At 42.3% G+C, this 21,475-nt stretch overlaps 1 protein-coding gene across 1 annotated transcript in view; it reads left to right on the top strand.

The window, feature by feature from the left end:
- Nucleotides 1–21,475, top strand: part of ADAMTSL1 (ADAMTS like 1) — a 714,148-nt gene that overhangs the window by 569,338 nt on the left and 123,335 nt on the right. The window contains exon 14 of the mRNA XM_038769612.1: nt 5,930–6,014. Coding sequence (XP_038625540.1) covers nt 5,930–6,014 — 85 coding nt within the window. The remainder of the gene's footprint in view (nt 1–5,929; nt 6,015–21,475) is intronic.

Genomic DNA, 21,475 nt, shown 5'->3' on the forward strand with positions numbered 1-21,475 from the left:
AATTTACTGGCTCATATATGTCAGTAATTAAACTTTTATAATTATTTTACTTGGCTGGGCTAAACTCCATTAAAGCTATTTGAATGCTGTTGTTGAAATTTACAATCAAATGTATCTGCTTAAAAAGACAGACAAAGCATGACTCGGTTTTCCCCTAATTTGAAAGTTCATTCATTCATTCAGTCGTATTTATTGAGCACTTGCTGTGTGCAGAGCACTGTACTAAGCGCTTGGGAAGTACAAGTTGGCAACATATAGAGACGGTCCCTACCCAACAACGGGCTCACAGTCTAGAGGGGGTAGACAGACATCAAAACAAAACATGTGGACAAGTGTCATCAGAATAAATAGAAGTAAAGCTAGATAAACATAATTAACAAAATAAATAGAATAGTAAATATGTACCAGTAAAATACATAGAGTAATAAATCTGTACAAACATATATACAGGTGCTGTGGGGAGGGGAAGGAGGTAGGGCAGGGGGGATGGGGAGGGGAAGAGGAAAAAGGGGGCTCAGTGTGGGAAGGCCTCCTGGAGGAGGTGAGCTCTCAGTAGGGCTCTGAAGGGAGGACTGGACTGGACCCTCCGCTCCTCTGCCGCTAACCTCCTCACTGTGCCTCATTCTCACCTGTCCCGCCGTCGACCCCCGGCCCACGTCCTTCCCCTCGCCTGGAATGCCCTCCCCACCCCCCGCACATCCACCAAGCTAGCTCTCTTCCTCCCTTCAAAGCCCTACTAAGAGCTTACCTCATCCAGGAGGCCTTCCCAGACTGAGCCCCCTCCCTCCTCTCCCCCATGCCCCCTGCCTTACCTCCTTCCTCTCCCCACAGCACCTGTATATATGTTTGTACAGATTTATTACTCTATTTTACTTGTACATATTTACTATTCTATTTATTTTATTTTGTTAATATGTTTTGTTTTGTTGTCTGTCTCCCCCTTCTAGACTGTGAGCCCGCTGTTGGGTAGGGACCGTCTCTGTATGTTGCCAACTTGTACTTCGCAAGTGCTTAGTACAGTGCTCTGCACACAGTAAGCACTTAATAAATACGATTGAATGAATGAATGAGGAAGAGAGCTAGTTTGGTGGAAGTGTGGAGGGAGGGCATTCCAGTCCAGGGGAAGGACATGGGCCAGGGGTCGATGGCGGGACAGGTGAGAATGAGGTACAGTGAGGAGGTTAGTGGCAGAGGAGCGGAGAGTGTGGGCTGGGCTGTAGGAGAGAAGGGAGGTGAGGTAGGAGGGGGCAAGGTGATGGAGAGCCTTGAAGCCGAGAGTGAGGAGTTTTTGCTTGATTCGTAGGTTGATAGGCAACCACTGGAGATTTCTGAGAAGGGGAATGACATGCCCAGAGCATTTCTGTACAAAGATAATCCGGGCAGCAGAGTGAAGTGTAGACTGAAGCGGGGACAGACAGGAGGATGGGAAATCAGAAAGGAGGCTGATGCAGTAATCCAGTCGGGATAGGATGAGAGATTGAACCAGCAAGGTAGCGGTTTGGATGGAGAGGAAAGGGCAGATCTTGGCGATGTTATTCCCTCCCATTCCTGTATTACTGCTCCAAGCTTAAATTAGTCCCAGAAGGACAGAGGTAGAATGGGCAGAAATGAAATTAGGAGTGCCCATGTTTAAGGGAGGGCAAGGTGAAGACAAGATTTCAATAGGGCAAAGGTGGTAAAAGCCCATCCCCAGATCTCCCCATCTCCCCAACGCTTAGTACAGTGCCTGGCACATAGTAAGTACTTACATAGTACATAGTAAGTATGTAAGTACACAGTACATAGTACATAATAAGTACATAGTACTTACATAGTAAGCAGCATGGCTCAGTGGAAAGAGCACAGGCTTTGGAGTCAGAGATCAGGGATTCAAATCCCGGCTCCACCAATTGTCAGCTGTGTGACTTTGGGCAAGTCACTTAACTTCTTTGTGCCTCAGTTACCTCATCTGTAAAATGGGGATTAAGACTATGAGACCCCTGTGGGACAACCTGATCACCTTGTAACCTCCCCAGCGCTTAGAACAGTGCTTTGCACATAGTAAGCACTTTATAAATTGAATTAATTAAATTAAATTAAATCCATCAGGTCTGAGCTCCCCAAAGTCACGCCCCCCAACTTCTGCAACCCCCTGGCTCTCAACGCTCTCCGCTACTCTCCCATCCTTCCCAGCAGTATCCTCAGAGGAGCTCTCCTCCCTCCTCTCAAGTGCTACTCCGGCCACCTGTGCTTCTGACCCCATTCCCTCTCATCTCATGAAATCTCTCGCTCTGTCCCTTCTCCCCTCCTTAACTTCCATCTTCAACCGCTCACTCTCCACTGGTTCCTTCCCCTCTGCCTTCAAACATGCCCATGTCTCTCCCATCCTAAAAAAACCCTCTCTTGACCCCACCTCACCTTCTAGTTATCACCCTATCTCCCTCCTACCATTCCTTTCCAAACTCCTTGAACGAGTCGTCTACATGTGCTGCCTCGAATTCCTCAACACCAGCTCTCTCCACAACCCCCTCCAATCTGGCTTCCGTCCCCTACATTCCATAGAAACTGCCCTTTCAAAGGTCACCAATGACCTCCTGCTTGCCAAATCCAACAGCCCATACTCTATCCTAATCCTCCTCGACCTCTCAGCTGCCTTCGACACTGTGGACCACCCCCTTCTCCTCAACATGCTATCCAACCTTGGCTTCACAGACTCCGTCCTCTCCTGGTTCTCCTCTTATCTCTCCGGTCGTTCATTCTCAGTCTCTTTTGCAGGCTCCTCCTCCCCCTCCCATCCCCTTACTGTAGGGGTTCCTCAAGGTTCAGTTCTTGGTCCCCTTCTGTTCTCGATCTACACTCACTCCCTTGGTGACCTCATTCGCTCCCATGGCTTCAACTATCGTCTCTATGCTGATGGCACCCAAATCTACAACTCTGCCCCTGCTCTCTCTCCCTTCCTCCAGGCTCGCATCTCCTCCTGCCTTCAGGACATCTCCATCTGGATGTCTGCCCGCCACCTAAAACTCAACATGTCCAAGACTGAACTCCTTGTCTTCCCTCCCAAACCCTGCCCTCTCCCTACCTTTCCCATCACTGTTGACAGCACTACCATCCTTCCCGTCTCACAAGCCCGCAACCTTGGTGTCATCCTCGACTCCGCTCTCTCGTTCACCCCTCACATCCAAGCCGTCACCAAAATCTGCTGGTCTCAGCTCCACAACATTGCCAAGATCTGCCCTTTCCTCTCCATCCAAACTGCTGCCCTGCTCGTTCAAGCTCTCATCCTATCCCATCTGGATTACTGCATCAGCCTCCTCTCCGATCTCCCATCCTCCTGTCTCTCCCCACTTCAATCCATACTTCACGCCGCTGCCCGGATTGTCTTTGTCCAGAAACGCTCTGGGCATGTTACTCCCCTCCTCAAAAATCTCCAGTGGCTACCAATCAATCTACACATCAGGCAGAAACTCCTCACCCTGGGCTTCAAGACTCTCCATCACCTTGCCCCCTCCTACCTCACCTCCCTTCTCTCCTTCTACAGCCCAGCCCGCACCCTCCTCTCCTCTGCCGCTAATCTCCTCACCGTGCTTCGTTTTCACCTCCCCACTGTCGACCCCCGGCCCACGTCATCCCCCTGACCTGGAATGCCCTCCCTCCGCCCATCTGCCAAGCTAGCTCTCTTCCTCCCTTCAAGGCCCTACTGAGAGCTCTCCTCCTCCAGGAGGTCTTCCCAGACTGAGCCCCCTCCTTCCTCTCCCCCTCCTCCCCCTCTGCATCCCCACCACCTTACCTCCTTCCCCTCCCCACAGCACCTGTGTATATTTATATATGTTTGTATATATTTATTACTCTATTTATTTATTTATTTTATTTGTGCATATTCATTCTATTTATTTTATTTTGTTAATATGTTTTGTTTTGTTCTCTGTCTCCCCCTTCTAGACTGTGAGCCCACTGTTGGGTAGGGACCATCTCTATATGTTGCCAACTTGTACTTCCCAAGCGCTTAGTACAGTGTTCTGCACACAGTAAGTGCTCAATAAATACCATTGAATGAATGAATCTCTTGTCCACTGAATCCCATGTCACACCAAATACAAGAAAACTGAAGTCATTATTTAAAAAATGAGTATGTAATTGCTGGAAAGCCATATTTCTCATTATTCAGAAAAATGAATCCAAATTCCTTTGATTTTCCTTACATTGAAATTGATTTATTCACCATTTGTAACATTTGCAGTTTTCTATGTCTCTGATATAAATGTTGCATAGACATTCTCTGTGTGTATGCAAGAAACCTAGCAAGTGAGGACTATGCAGATTGTGTGTGTGTGTGTGTGTGTGCTAATTTTCACTCAAATTCGTAACCATTAAAAGATATTGGGATTATGACCCACCATGAAATTTTTGGAAGCTTCAATTGTCTGATTGGGAAATATGTTTGTATGGGTCACTAATGGATTTTGATGTTAAATTAGAAAAAAAAAATATTTGGAGCTTAAATTCTGAATCTCAGATAGGATCTCCCATCCTCGTGTCTCTCCCCACTTCAATCCATACTTCACGCTGCTGCCCGGAATGTCTTTGTCCAGAAACTCTCTGGACATGTTACTCCCCTACTCAAAAATCTCCAGTGGCTACCAATCAATCTGCGCATCAGGCAGAAACTCCTCACCCTCGGCTTCAAGGCTCTCCATCACCTTGCCCCCTCCTACCTCACCTCCCTTCTCTCCTTCTACAGCCCAGCCCGCACCCTCCGCTCCTCTGCCGCTAATCTCCTCATCGTGCCTCGTTCTCGGCTGTCCCGCCGTCGACCCCTGGCCCACGTCATCCCCCTGGCCGGGAATGCCCTCCCTCCAAACATCCGCCAAGCTAGCTCTCTTCCTCCCTTCAAGGCCCTACTGAGAGCTCACCTCCTCCAGGAGGCCTTCCCAGACTGAGCCCCCTCCTTCCTCTCCCCCTCGTCCCCTTCTCGATCGCCCCGTCTTACCTCCTTCCCTTTCCACAGCACCTGTATATATGTATATATGTTTGTACATATTTATTACTCTATTTATTTATTTTACTTGTACATGTGTATTCTATTTATTTTATTTTGTTAATATGTTTGGTTTTGTTCTCTGTCTCCCCCTTCTAGACTGTGAGCCCACTCTTGGGTAGGGACTGTCTCTATATGTTGCCAACTTGTACTTCCCAAGCGCTTAGTACAGTGCTCTGCACACAGTAAGTGCTCAGTAAATATGATTGATTGATTGATTGATTGATTTTTTTGTAGTTAAAAAGAAAAGGGATTGGATTCCACCTGATTTAAAACTCTCATTTTCATCCATTTACCTGGAAATGAGAAAATTAGCTATTAGCTTTTAGTAATAAATAGTATGAATGATTATTATTCATATTATGGTATCTGTTAAGTGCTCACTCTGCATCAAGCACTATTTTAAGCACTGGGTTAGAAATACGTTAATCAGACTGGGTATAATCGCTGCCCCACATGGGGTTGTAGTCTGAGGGGAAACAGATATTTAATTCCCATTTTACAGCTGAGGAAATTGAGGCTCAGAGAAGTTAAGTGACTTGCCCAAGATCACATAGCAGACAAATGGCAGGGTCAAATTAGAACTCAGGTCCTCTGACTCCCAAGCCCTTTCCACTAGGACATGCTGCTTCTCAATTTGAGTAATTTCCCTCCCATTCCTGTATTACTGCTCCAAGCTTAAATTAGTCCCAGAAGGGCAGAGGTGGAATGGGCAGAAATGAAATTAGGAGTGCCCATGTTTAAGGGAGGGCAGGGTGAAGACAAGATTTCAACCTGGCACAACAACCCAGAAACTTCACATTGTCTCTGCATACAACCCTTGACCAAGAACAACACAACACAATTCCTTGAAATACAAGTGGTTCAAACTATGCCTTTTATCCTTTTTCATATGCAAACATTGATGCTCAGAGAAAGTTCCTGTGGAAGCTAAGCTGCCCTGGTATAAGCAAGCACAAGAGCTGGAGGAAGGAGCTGTTGTCTCAGAAGAGCCCTCGTAAGTTTTGAATGTATAAATTGTTTGACTTTTCAAATGTTTTACTTAAAAAAGAAAGAAGTCTCATTGTTTTCTGCATCCCCGGGTACTAAGTTAGGAACCAATTGGAAAACTTTCAAGATGAGCAAAACCTGGTTTTAAAGTTTCAAATAAAATGTATACATTTGTTCAATGGCTTGAGGCCATTCCGAAAGAAATTGACTTCAGTCATTTCACTTCCTTGAGCCATAGGGGAAAAGTTAGGGGCTGAGGATTTCTTGACAAAAGGCCTCAATCGATCGTTTATTGCTCTTTAAGGGAAACATTTGTTTCATACTCCTATTTTAAATCTACTCATATCTCTCCCATTTATGTGGAAAGCAACTAGTAGCATATATGTGGTGGGAAAGGTCCAATTTTCACAGATTCAATTATCATAATAGCTAAATATCATTATGAGACAGGTTTTTTTTAATCAAGTAATGTTTTGCGTCATTGTGTTCAGAAAACTAAGAGAGAGCCTGATTCTGCTGGTGGAATGGGAAAAATGTTTTGTTTTTTAGAGGTACTTTTACTGTTTTAGGCCCCAAGGTGCTGTATGGTGACCTAGAAGAGGGCATTTCAATTGGGAATGTAGGATGGGGCCCAGTAAGTTTAAAACCAGACAAGCTCATTTTAACCAGAATATACTACTACACTGTATTCAGTTGAGTTTATGCTATATTTTGTAATTTGGCTGCAGGATTATAGTAATAAATGTAGTATTATAAGTGGCTTTAAATAACATGAGAAATGGAGTAAAAATTAAGTTAAAGCATCTTTCATCTGCAATTACATGCCTTTGCCACTGCTAAGTACCTATCAAATGGAAGCTAAAAGCACAGTGTAAGGATCCTAGAGAAACATTACATGTTCCATAATTAACTTTATTTGATAACTAGTTTTCTCCACTTAAAGTCTGATTGTGGTGCATTTTGTTTAGCTTTAATTATAATAAAAATTCCCTAAGCAGTTAAACATGTAATGTTCAGCTATTGAAATTACAGCCATATATTAGGCTAATAAATTTTACCCTTGGTGTAATGGAATTGCCATCTTGGCATGATTAATCTGAACTGGAGTAGATTATAATTGGAGCTCTGGTGTAGTGTGAAGGAAATGCTTGCTGTTGTGTTCAAGACAATTATTATTTTATTCCAAAATAAAATAAGTGGCAGCTGTAGAATAGTTTAATGAAGTGTATACAGTTTCCACATTTTTACACACTTTCACATGTTCAGTTCATTGAGCCCTAGAAAAAGACCCAGCTACCACAAATGTTTTTATTTCATTTTTAATAGCTTTCATTTTGAAACATAATTTTGGACATCCGTAAAACATATTTTAACACGTACACCAATTTTTAAATGTTAAACAATATAGTATAACTTTCTAGAGCCTGATGAAAAGTGATCTATTACCACAAAATCTTTCAAAACAGAATCATGTTGGTCAAAATGAAAATGCAGATGGTTGGAACTGTTCTGTCATTTCTCTTGAGCACAAAAGTAGAAATGATCTATTAGCACACCTTATTGCTCATTACTGCTCAGAATATATTAGTGGCCCCAACTAATCAAAGGACAAATGACCAGCATCCTAAAATTCTTAAGAGTTGGTGGATGCTACAAAATCAACAGCTATTATTTTTTAAAACTCTTTGAAGTTGTTTCTCTCCTTGGGCTGGAGGTGAACTGGTGATTTGAGGGAAGAAGGCAACCCAGGACCATTTCACAGCTGGATCCCCATTTTCCTCCAGATTTTTGTCCAGCCCAGCTAAGATGTGCTAACAGGAAAAAGTCTATGTATGCCTTCTAACTACCTCACTTTTGACTTATCTCTCTCCAACCCCTTGCTCCTGCTGGGTTTTTTTAATAATGGTATTTGTTAAGTGCTTACTGTGTGCCAAGCACTGTACTAAGCATTGAGATAGATACAAGATAATCAGGTTGGACACAGTCCATGTCCCACATGGGGCACACAGTCTTAATTCCCATTTTACATATGATGTAACTGAGGCACAAAGAAGTTAAATGACTTGCCCAAGGTCACACAGCAGAAAAGTGGTGGAGCCAGGATTAGAACCTAGTCTGCCTGACTCCCACCAGGCCGTACTGTTCCCCTGGCCTAGAACTTCCTCCCCTTCCAAATCTCCCAGGCCCAAGTTGTCCTCTTCTTCAAAGCCCTCTCAAAAGCCTGCTTCCTGCAGGAAGCCTTCCCAGTTTATTCCCAACACCCCAAGTTGTATAAATCAATTGATAGCATTTATTGAGCACTACTGTGTATAGAACACTGTACTGAGCACTTGGAAGAGTATCAGAGTTAGAAGACACAATATCTGCCCTCCCAGCCCCCATCGGCATTTATGTATTTGTACCCACCCTCCACATTTATGCACATATTATGCACATTCAATTGCAAATTTAAAGAACGATTCTATTTCACCTTGACGTATTTGCTCACACTATGAGGAGGAAGAGAAGGAGTCATAATGGTATTTATTCAGCACTTACTATGTACAGAGCGCTTTACTAAATGCTGGGAGAAAAAATACCCAGGTGAGAATTCGACATAGTCCCTGCTCCTCCAGGGATTCAAATACTAAGCATAATGGAGAGAAATGGGAGGGACAGCAGACACATAAGGAAGGATGAAATAATGAAGACACATTAGAGAAGCAACATGGCCCAGTGGATAGAGCACAGGCCTGGGAGTTAGAAGGACCTGAATTCTAGTCTTGGCTCTGCCACTTGTCTGCTGTGTGACCTTGGACAAATCACTTGACTTCTCTGTGCCTCAGTTCCCTCATCTGTAAAATGGGGATAAAGACTATGAGCCTCATGTGGGACATGGACTGTTTCCAACCTGATTGGCTTGTATCTAACCCAGCTCTTATAAGTGTACCTGCACATACTAATTGCTTAACATATACCATTTTAAAAATTTGACATTATAAAAGAATGATCCCTTTTCTTCCAGTAGGTGCACAATAAATACTGTAACTACTGCTGCTGCTCCTACTACTGCTAAATATTCTTATTATTGTATTTGTTAAGTGCTTACTATGCCAAGCACTGTTCTAAGCACTGGGGTAAATACAAGTTAATCAGGTTGGACACAGTCCCTGTCCCACATTGGACTCACAGTCTTAATCCCCATTTTACAGATTAGGGAACTGAGAGGCACAGAGAAGTCAGGTGACTTGCCCAAGATCACACAGCAGCTTCATGTGATTTTAAAAGTACTCTCAAACTTTGAAACTGGGGTTCTGGGAGAATTGAAGTATCACAGTCCAACTCTACAATCTTGACAAGCAATGATAATTTTGTTTAGTGATCGTAAAATAATCCAGGTGGCATTTTTAGGTATGATCTAAAGGTTTCTCTGCTGCTATGAAGGCAGAGACTGCTCTACTCAATAAAACTTTTACTCCCTGTAAGAAATAGTAATGATGATGGTGGAATTAACAATTATGGTATTTATTAAACATATGTTATGTGCCAAACGCTATGCTAAGCATTGGGATAAATACAAGGCTATTAGATCAGACACAGTCCCTCTCACACCCATGGTTCACAATCTAAGAGGGAGGGATAACAGGTGTCATCTCTATTTTGCAGTTAAGGAAACTGAGGCACAGGGAGGTTTCCTAACTTGCCCAAGGTCACACACCAGGCCAGTGAAAGAGCAGGATGAGAATGAGGCCTTCTGGCTCCCAGTCCCTTCCTCTTTCCCCTAGGCTGCAATACTCATTTTAGAAAGGTGAGTAACTCATAACTCCTCTGTGCAACTAGTGCGTTATTCAATACACTAAAAAAAGTATTTGTTCATGACAACTTCTGGCCCTGGTGGTAAAGCAGGGAAGGGTTAAAAACATAAAGCCATTACTTTGAGGAGCTAATCTCCTGTCCCCAACTTCTCCATAGTACTACTGGTCTCCAAAATTCCTGTCTCTTCTAGCTATACATAACCTGACTTTCCCCTCAGTGGTGTCCACTTCGAGGAAGGATAGTTATATACAGCCACACTCATATATTGCTTGGCAACAATCAGCGGTATTTATTGAGTACCCTCTAAGTGCTAAGCATCTGACTAAACACTTGGAAGAGTGCAACAGTAGCAAAACCCACTTTCCCTGCCCTCATGGAGCTTACAGTGTAATGGGTTGACAGACAAAATGAATTAGAGGTAATGAAAGCCAGAGGAAGGACAGGTGTAAAGGTGGAAGTAATATGGACACATCAGGATGAAGCAGCTGAACATACAATTGAGAGCATTCCTACGCAAAAGGAGGGGCTGAAAACTGGGCCCAGAAAAATGGAGTCTGCCTATTTTTCTCTCTCTTTCTGCTCCCTGGGGATATTTGCGAGTGGGCACAGGGGAAAGAAATCCATTGCAGCAAGTCCTGGTATCCCCAAATGAAACTTTTTAATTTGGTTTGCAAGGCATAGTCCAAGGGCCTTATTTTCCTTGTTCTTGCATTTTTGTAAAGTCCTGAGTTGTCTTATTGGGTACCATGGGTAGGAAAACATTTTTCTGCTTTAACATGATACTTGGGCTTTTAACATGTTGCCATAAATAATGTTGGTGTGAACCATAAAAAAAGAAAGAAAACAGAGGGCAAACAATAATATCTGGATGCCAGATGGCATCAGCTTAGTGATGGGGCTCATTCGATAAGAAACAAAAGGAAATTCCTGTCATGCATCTGTGTGCACAGAGAACCAACAGGGAATTAGATACTGAAAGAAAGTCCAGTAATAGTCAAAGTGGCAATCTGCTGTCATCAAATAGTGTATTTTCCATTTTGAAATAGGATTTTCAAATAGAATATCTAGGCATGCATCTGCATTATTCCATATTTATACATTGAGAGCTGTCTGCGAATGTGGTTCATTTAACTCATTAGTTAAGAATGCTAGTACATTTCAAAAAAAGTAACTAGAAATATTAATTGCCAGGCATGTTTTTTATATTTTCCCCAAAGTATATTTAGTGAATCAAAACCAGTGAAATTCTTGTCTTTTGGATATTTATAGCAATACATTCTGCTATTACTATCTCAAAGACATGATCCCTTAGTATTTCTCCATCAAATTCAGTAAAAAGAAAACAAATGTGAGGTCTTGAGTTAAAAAAAAAATACTGGCCATTTCATGAATATTAAATATGAGATTATCTACATTTCCTCTCGTATTTTAGTTCATTGATGACTGAGATAACATGATGCATGTTTAATGAAAACCAGGCTTACTGAAAGTTTTTCTGCCCCCAGATTAAGAAGCATGTCATAGCAGGGACATCAATTTCAGGGGAGCAATGGGGATTATTGGGGTTCTCTGCTCTCTGTCCTTCTTATTAAGAAGGGAGCCAGCTGGATCTGGAGCCCATGATGGTACTCTGGGCAGTGGTTCTTCCCCACATCTTTATTATTATTATTAATTAGTAGTAGTAAGTTGTATTAGCATTATTGTTATAAGTTAAACGCTAACTTTGTGTGAAGCACTGTTCTCGTTGCTGGGGTAGATACAAGTTAATCAGGTTGGACACAGTCCCTGTTCCACATGGGGCTCACAGTCTAATTAGGAGGGAGAGCAGGTATTAAATCAAAGAGTAACGGCATAAATATGCTTTACTCTGGTTTCAGGAAACCACTGAAACTTGGATCTGGCAAACCTTTCAATAGGGCCTACTGAAAATCTTTTAGCCAACAAGACTCTGACCCTGAGTTTTAAAGTCTCATCCTGGAAACAACAAGGTATCAGCACTTACGTCAATATACACCTCAGAGCAAGCACGAGCTAGAGAAAAATGTTAGAAAATGGTTCCCACTTCAATGTATGCCATAGTATTCTCCATTGAGGAGGAGCCCAGTGGGCTTTATTCATCTCTAAACTCTATTCTAATCCACGGGAAGGGAATGCAGATATCTCTGAGTTGAAACAAGGCAGTCTTTCAGCCAAGGCACAGTAGTCCAGTGAATTTAGGAAGAAACAAAAGAAGAATACAGTATTATCTCCCCAGGGAATTTGGGGGCTGGAAAGGAATAGGCAAAATGTAATGACCCAGATTGGAATTCAGACAACATTCTTAGACTACTAGCATATTCTTCAAGAACAGTATTATGCGATATTTGATGAGTGATTAGGAGCAAAATGTTGGGTCACTGATTCGTTGGTTAGAACACTGGGACAGTGGTGAATCATAGACATCTTTGTCCTGAATCAACAACACAGCTTTCTGAAATTCTACCTTTTCTTTGAAACATTATAACCAGATGGGGATCACCAACAAGTCATCTTATCTGGGATCAGTAATAATGATACAGCCCCCTGTAGTGCAAAGAAAAAGACATAATACCCCCAGTTATTCTATAATGTGGGAAATGAGATCCTGCAAAACCATTCAATCAATCATATTTATTGAATGCTTACTATGTGCAGAGCATTGCACTAAGAACTTGGGGAGAGTACAGTATAACAGAGATGGTAGACACATTCCCTACCCGTAAAAAGCTTAGAATCTAGAGGGTGATTTTATAGTCGTGTTATGGACAGTTTACACCATAGTGTTCACTGTGAGCCCGTCAGGGGCAGGGATTGTCTCTACTTGTTTCTGAATTGCACTTTCCAAGCACTTAGTACAGTACTCTGCACACAGTACGCGCTCAATAAATATGATTGAATGAATGAACCTGTGGCTAACACTGTGCTCATGTACACATGTGCACACTGTTTGTACTAGTAACCTGTCATGCCAAGTCCAATGAGACGAGTATGATCCGCCCTTTCCTCTCCATCCAAACCGCTACCCTGCTCGTTCAAGCTCTCATCCTATCCCATCTGGACTACTGCATCAGCCTTCTCTCTGATCTCCCATCCTCGTGTCTCTCCCCACTTCAATCCATACTTCATGCTGCTGACCAGATTGTCTTTGTCCAGAAACGCTCTGGGCATGTTACTCCCCTCCTCAAAAATCTCCAGTGGCTACCAATCTGCGCATCAGGCAGAAACTCCTCATCCTCGGCTTCAAGGCTCTCCATCACCTCACCCCCTCCTACCTCACCTCTCTTCTCTCCTTCTACAGCCCAGCCCGCACCCTCCGTTCCTCTGCCGCTAATCTCCTCACTGTGGCTCGTTCTCGCCTGTCCCGCCGTCGACCCCCGGCCCACGTCATCCCCCTGGCCTGGAATGCCCTCCCTCTGCCCATCTGCCAAGCTAGCTCTCTTCCTCCCTTCAAGGCCCTACTGAGAGCTCACCTCCTCCAGGAGGCCTTCCCAGACTGAGCCACCTCCTTCCTCTCCCCTTCATCCCGCTCTCCATCCCCCCATCTTACCTCCTTCCCTTCCCCACAGCACCTGTATATATGTATATATGTTTGTACATATTTATTACTCTATTTATTTATATATTTTACTTGAACATATCTATTCTATTTATTTTATTTTGTTAATATGTTTGGTTTTGTTCTCTGTCTCCCCCTTCTAGACTGTGAGCCCACTGTTGGGTAGGGACTGTCTCTATATGTTGCCAACTTGTACTTCCCAAGCGCTTAATACAGTGCTCTGCACACAGTAAGCACTCAATAAATATGATTGATTGATTCATTATTACCAGAAGAATGTTCCCAATTTATCTTTATTGTGCTCTAGCCAAAACATGTATTCTAGTGAACAGAGTATACAAGGATTTGTAATAATTTCTTGCATTGCAATAGCACTTTTACCCATTTGCCTTTCTTAAACCTGTGAAAGAGGTAGAAAATAGTCAGGGTCCCATGTTGAATCATTATAGGTCTTGGCACTGAACCCTTATGCCCAACCCCTAATCCAGTAATATTTTCACTTGGTAATATTCCCTCTATGTTAAAATTTCACTTTACATTACATTCTTGTGAATTTGATCTTTGTTCAGGATCAGGGGATAAAAGCATATTATCTTCCTTTGGGATGAAGAGAGTTGTGGGAAAAATTATGGATGGGAGTAAAATTAAGTAGGGAAGCAGTGGGCCTAGAGGATAGGGCGCAGATTGGAAGTCAGAAGGACCTGGGTTCTAATCCCTGCCCCACCACTTGTCTGCTGTGTAACCTTGGGTAAGTCACTTTATTTCTCCATGCTTCAATTACCTCATCTGTAAAATGGGGATTAAACCTGTGAGCCCAGTGTGGGTGGGACAAGAACTGTGTCCAACCCAATTACCTTGTATCTACCCTAGCACTTAGTACAGTGTGTGGCATATGGTAAGTGCTTAACAAATACCCCAATTATTATTATTATTATTAATGACTAAAATGATGACCCACCCTTCCCTCCACTTCTGAGATTAAACTCAATTTGATCACTATCCCTCTCACATATTGTCTCCCAACATATATATGGACAGCAAACTCATCAGATAACAATCAATCAATCAATCAATCAATCGTATTTATTGAGCACTTACTGTGTGCAGAGCACTGTACTAAGCGCTTGGGAAGTACAAGTTGGCAACATATAGAGACAGTCCCTACCCAACAGTGGGCTCACAGTCTAGAAGGGGGAGACAGAGAACAAAACCAAACATATTAACAAAATGAAATAAATAGAATAGATATGTATAAGTAAAATAAATAAATAAATAGAGAATAAATATGTACAAACGTATATACATATATACAGGTATATACATATATACAGGTATTTAACAGATATGTTGTGTAGTCATTATGGTACCCTGTAGTAAATTAAGAATCCTAAATGCATCCCCCTCCTTACACTTCTCTCCACCCTTCCCAGATCCTCTTCACTTTTTCTATGGCTACTTTTAGAAAGCAAGAGCTTGAGCTATAGCTCAGCTGTGCCCTAGAAAGTGACAGAGACAAATTAATGGGATAGTTGTGTCCCAAAATAAAGAGTGGATGCTGTCACTATCAATATATGCTGTTGAGTTATTTTTAATGAATTTAACTTCAGACGTTGTCATATTTTAATGGCATGCAAGGCAGTCACTCCAATTAGCCCTCACTCTCAGGAGGGAGAAGGGGAACCTATTGGCGGATTCCTAATGCTCCTCCCCGAGGGAAGTTCTTTTCAGCAGCTACTACTAATGTCTTATATGGTGTTAACTTGGAGCCCACCCAATCAAAGCAAAGGATTAGGAAGAAAAAAAGAGGGGTCCGGATAGCTGAGAAAGAATACTCTCAGATATTTTGGGAGGACAAAGTTGGAGCCATTATCTTGGGAGGGCAAGATGCAGGGAAGCCTCAGAGCTGTGACTCCAGATGGACACAGGGCGCAGGGAGGGATTTCAATTATGATCCCAGAGCGTTAGGTTTAGGGGTCCAGAGGTAGGAGACCCCTGGATGTGCGAAGGGGAAGAGATAGCACAGATTGTACCCGAGCACCTGAAGGAATTCTGTTTTATTTGTTACCTGGTTAATGCTGAGTACTTGCAAGAAGCCTAGTTAACTGGTACTGTGATCTTTGATGTTGATATCTGCCTGTAGCAAGTGCTGGAGGAAAGGTTCCCCAGGTGGGGATGGTAGGCTAGTTCCTGAGTGGTTCTCTTGCCTTCAGGGAGATGCCTGGGCTGGAGACAAAGACTACTGGCAGCAATAGCAATGGAGAGATTTGGGTTCTCATGAGGCTGGGATTCCAAACCTGCCTGTTCCAGAATGGGAAAAGTTAGAGGGTTTTAGGACCAAGCAGAGACCAACAGGGGCCCAGGAACTAAGGTGATTTCAGGGGTTATTTAATAATGATGATATTTATTAAGTGCTTACTATGTGCCAAGCACTGTTTTAAGCACTTGGGGGGGAATACAAAGTAATTAGGTTATCCCATGTGGGGCTCACAGTCTTAATTCCCATTTTTCAGATGAAGGAACTGTGGCACAGAGAAGTTAAGTGACTTGCCCAAAGTCACACAGCTGACAGGTGGTGGAACCGGGATTAGAACCCATGACCTCTGACTCCCAAGCCCGTGCTCTTTCCACTGAGCCACGCTGCTTCAATTTCACCCTTTATTTAGGGTGGAGAACCCCAAAAATGCAAGATAGACTTGTTTTTTCCAGGCAAAATAGAAACAGTTCCCGAAACACATACAGTATGCTTAGTAAAATGTTATTTGCCATGCGAAAATGATAACTATACATTGAAAATTGCAATCTGGCTTCAAGCTGAGCACAACAAATCAACCAGAAATATCCAAAAGCTATCAAGATATTTTACTTTTTGCAACATTATTTTTAAATGATAAAGCTGATTTCAAAAATGACTTAACTCTGAGCTTAGGCTTTGTCCACATCAACTTGGTGCTCTGTTCACTGAATTCTATAAAGCAAGTGTTCCCCCCTTGCTTTCCATGAATTATAACAAGAATATTAAAAGCATCCCTTGGAGAAGGATATAACCCTGTTTCTGGTTGGCCCATTTAGTTAGCCTAGCTCTGCCTGTAGATCTGTAGATCCGCTGCTGCCCAGATCATCTTTGTGCAGAAATGCTCTGGGCATGTTACTCCCCTCCTCAAAAATCTCCAGTGGATACCAGTCAACCTATGCATCAAGCAAAAACTCCTCACTCTCGGTTTCAAGGCTCTCCATCACCTCGGCCCCTCCTACCTCACCTCCCTTCTTTCCTTCTACAGCCCAGCCCGCACCCTCCACTCCTCTGCCACTAACCTCCTCACTGTGCCTCGTTCTCGCCTGTCCCGCCATTGACACCTGGCCTACGTCCTCCCCCTGGCCTGGAATGCCCTCCCTCCGCACATCCACCAAGCTAGCTCTCTTCCTCCCTTCAAAGCCCTACTGAGAGCTCACCTCCTCCAGGAGGCCTTCCCAGACTGAGTGCCCTCCTTCCTCTCCCCCTCCCCATCCCGCCCGCCCTACCTCCTTCCCCTCCCCACAGCACCTGTATATATATGTTTGTACAGATTTATTACTCCATTTATTTTACTTGTACATATTTACTATTCTATTTATTTTGTTAATGATGTGCATCTAGCTTTACTTCTATTTATTCTGATGACTTGACACCTGTCCACATGTTTTGTTTTGTTGTCTGTCTCCCCCTTCTAGATTGTGAGCCCACTGTTGGGTAGGGACTGTCTCTATATGTTGCCAACTTGTACTTCCCAAGCGCTTAGTACAGTGCTCTGCACACAGTAAGTGCTCAGTAAATACCATTGAATGAATGAATGAATGAATGTGTCAACCACTTCTTTGGTATGCTGAGCCTTAAGGCAACAGACTAGAAGAAAGGAGGAAAAAATCCATACTTGAGAAGCAGTGTGCAATGCCAGAGCACGTGATGTCCCTGGGAGTTGAATTCACATTTTTGAGGCCAAAGTTTGGCTCAAGAAGTTTGGGACTCACAAATGTTTTTCTCCTCTTGAATGACTGCATGGGTAGATTTTATTGAAATTTAAGGGACCTGAAACACACACTTAGCACATTATTTTAACCTTCCCACCAGCAAAAAGATAAAGCAGTGCTCTTGCAAGTGAAACAAACCTTGAAATTTAGCATCTATGGTCATCAACCAATACTATTTAGTGAGTGTAGCGCATTATTCATTCAGAGCACTGGTCTAAGCACTTGGGAGAGTACAATATAACAGAGTTGGTGGACACGTTCCCTGTCCACGATGAAGTCATGATACGTGATGATATAAAAAGCATTACAATAATTTAGAAAAGCCATTAGAAAGTCCTGCACCAGGAAAAAGCTGTTGATTCATTATACTAGAATTGTGCTGAAGAAACTAAGCACAATACTTCATTTAAATGTTTGGCTTATTTGTTTCTTACCCATGAACTTCCTCCATCTTTACAAGCTCATAGCCAAAAAAAATCTACTGAGTGCTAGAAGGCATTTACATTTTCAGATATTCCCATAGCCAAGACCCTCATCTCACCAATCAATCAGTCATTCAGTGGTATTTATTGAGCACTCACTGTGTGTGCCAAGCACTGTACTAGGTCCTTGGGAGAGAAACAGAGGGAATTAAAAGTCCAAAACAACTGACGCAGGCAATGGGCGTGGGAGTCAATAAGGTAAGAGAAGTATTGTTGCTGGGTGGAGGAGAAGAAGAAAGAGTTAAAGCAAGAGTGGCTGAGTTAGTGATGGGTGAGGTTGGCCTGGTGTCTGGATTTCCGCCAGCAGTGTTCCACAACTCGAATATAAGAGTGAAGAAAATGCACTGCGGAGGTGATCCCAGCCTGCAGGTTGGTGGTACAAGATCAGTAGATCAGTAGTATTTCTTGAACACTTCCTTTCATTCATTCAGTCATATTTATTGTATATATGTTTGTACATATTTTTTACTCTATTTATTTATTTATTTATTTATTTATTTGTACATATCTATTCTATTTATTTTATTTTGTTAGTATGTTTGGTTTTGTTCTCTGTCTCCCCCTTTTAGACTGTGAGCCCACTGTTGGGTAGGGACTGTCTCTATATGTTGCCAATTTGTACTTCCCAAGCGCTTAGTACAGTGCTCTGCACATAGTAAGCGCTCAATAAATACAATTGATGATGATTTATTGAGCACTTAATGTGCGCAAAGCACTGTATTAAGTGATTGGGAGAATACAATATAACAACAAATATACACATTCCTGCCCTTAAAGAGCTAATAGTCTAAAGGGGGAGACAGACATTAATATGAATAAATAAATAAATAAATAGATAATAAATAAATTACAGATATATACATATGTGCTGTGGGGATGGGACGGAGGGTGAATGAAGGAGCAAGTAACAGAGACGCAGAAGGGAGCGGGAGCCGAGGAGAGGAGGGCTTAGTCAGGGAACGCTTTTTGGAGGAGATTTGCCTTCAATATGGTTTTGAAGTGGGGGAGAGCAATTATCTATCTGAGGGTGGGGCACTGAACTAAGGGTTTAGGAAAATAGAATAGAGTTAAAGCAAGATCCCTAGCATCACTGAGCTTGCAATCTAATGGGAGAGACAGACACGGAATGATGTACAAACAGGAGAAAAGGATAATGAAAAAATTGGTAGATGAATGGATAAGTGCTTAATTGAAATATGTAAATTAATATGGATCAAAGTGCAATGGGTGGCTGTGAGTGCGTAAGTGCTGAGGTGACATTAAAGTACTAAGGTGGTAGGAAGATATGACTTGTGGAGAGGAAGAATTAAATCAGGGAAAGCTTCTTGGAAGAGATGGGCTTTCAGTAAGGTTTTGACGATGGGGAGAGCTATGGTCTGGTGAATGTGAAGAGGATGAGAGCTCCCGCTAGAAGGAAAGGCATGAGCAAGGAGTAGGAGGTAGGAGAGTCTAGAATGAGGCACAGTGAGAAGATCAGCCCCATGAGAATAGGGAGTGTGAGCTGCGGTGCAGTGGGAGAAGAAAGCCTTCAAGCCAGTAGTCAGGGATCAGGGCTGTCAGCCATCTGTCAATTCAGTCTGTAAAAATGAGCTAAAATTGGTTGTGACTGTAAAGTCCATAAATATATTTTGCTATCCATAAATACCACGGCAGCTTCGGCGTGCCATGCCGCCAGTGTTTTTGGTGGCAGCTAAAGGGGGCATAACTTTTTGAATTTACAGACAGTTAGAAATTCATGTCTGGAGCTTCAGTTTGATGTGAACAGGATGTTTGTTTAACAGTATTTGTTAAGTGCCTACTATGTGCCAGGCACTGTACTAAGCACTGGGGTAGATACAAGATAATCAGGTTGGACATAGTCCCTGTCCCACATGGAGCACACGGTCTAAATCGGAGGGAGGAGGATTTAATCCCCAATTTACAGATGAAGTAACTGAAGCATAGAGAGTTAAATGGTTTGCCTAAAATCACACAGCACAAAGGTGGCAGAGCCAGGATTAGAACCCAGTTCCTCTGACTCCCAGTCCTGTGCTCTTTCCATTAAGCCATGCTACTTCCCCAGCAGAAGAGTAACCATTGGAGGTTACCACTGAGGAGCTGAGAGATGTGTGAAGAAGGTACCTTTATCAGTATTTCGATAACAGACACTGCAAAGTCAGTCGAACCAGAAATAAGTTGTGAAATGACCTCCTGGTGACTCTTTCTCCTCAACGGATTGGGCTTCTTAAATATTGAATGGTTCCTCCTTAATAGGTCTTCCCTAAAATCTTGCCCACTCCATATCAGGGAAGGGCTTAGTTAAAACTATTACTGGCCTTAACAATGTGTTCTAATATCTGAAATCCAAGGTATAAAAAGGAGCAAGATCCATCTTAGCCAGGTTCTCTGAAAATTCATAACCCTTGCAGCACTTACTACCATTACAAAATGTTTTTAAAAAGAAAGTCATGGTTTTTTTAAATCACAATTGGCCTTTCTAATACTCTTTTAAATATCATCAGACATTTTTTGCAGGAATGGGCTAATAATGACCTGATGTAAATATAGCCAGTTGCAGCCCAAAATACATAAAAGAGCATCTTAACACAGGTGAAAGAGCAGGCTGTTATTTGGACAATGTATATATCTATAATTCTGTTTACATTGATGCCTGTTTACTTGTATTGTTATCTGTCTCCCCCCTTATAGACTGTAAACCCAGAGTGGGCAGGGATTTTCTCTATTGCTGAATTGAACTTTCCAAGTACTTAGTACAGTGCTCTGCACACAGTAAGTGCTTAATAAATATGATTGTATGAATGTGGAATTTTCTACCATATTCTGATGTGTTCTGGGGTGCTTCTTTTTCTATTTAATTCTTATTAAATAACCTTGGTGAGGACTGTTCTTAATCTTTGATCTGCCAGATGAATGTATTATTGGCTTATTTTTGCATAGATTTAAGAGCAACATAATATTCCCTAGGGTGGACAAAACTGCTAGAAGATGTAATAATTGTGTGACAGGATTTAAGTATCTCTGTTTCCTTAACTCTCAAGTGGAAATAACACTTCTCTCCTCCCTCAGGCAACGATGAGTTTTAATCCACATCTATAAAGCCCTCAATGGCATATGCTTGTTATCTGAGGATAACAATGAAGCCCGGGTTTTTAGTCTTGCAGCTAAGCAAGTGTTGCTAAAGAATGAAATTTCAAATGTGATTCTTGAACCTCCATCTCATTTGCCCTCTCTCCTCTCTCTTCTAGCCACAGGAACCAGCATAGTAAGTGTATTGTTAGGAGATCCTGGGGAATGGAAAACATTTTATATCTATATATATATCTATAGATATATTTAAGTTGATTTTTCTGTCATGTAAATCATTTTCCTGACTATAAAACTTCTGCAATAAATCAACAAGAACATATTAAAGTGGGCAGTTTGAAAGTATATCAAAGAAAATCTTTTTAAAAAGAAAATTGAGTAATGTGAACTCCACAGGTAATATAAAAAATGGCAAGTTCTTATCAATATTAATAATGGCATTTATTAAGTGCTTGCTATGTGCTAAATGCAGGGGTAGATAATATAATCTCGATTGGACACAGTCTGTCCCACATAGGGCTCACTCTC

Source organism: Tachyglossus aculeatus, chromosome X4 (assembly GCF_015852505.1).
Source record: "Tachyglossus aculeatus isolate mTacAcu1 chromosome X4, mTacAcu1.pri, whole genome shotgun sequence".
NCBI classification, from domain to species: domain Eukaryota; kingdom Metazoa; phylum Chordata; class Mammalia; order Monotremata; family Tachyglossidae; genus Tachyglossus; species Tachyglossus aculeatus.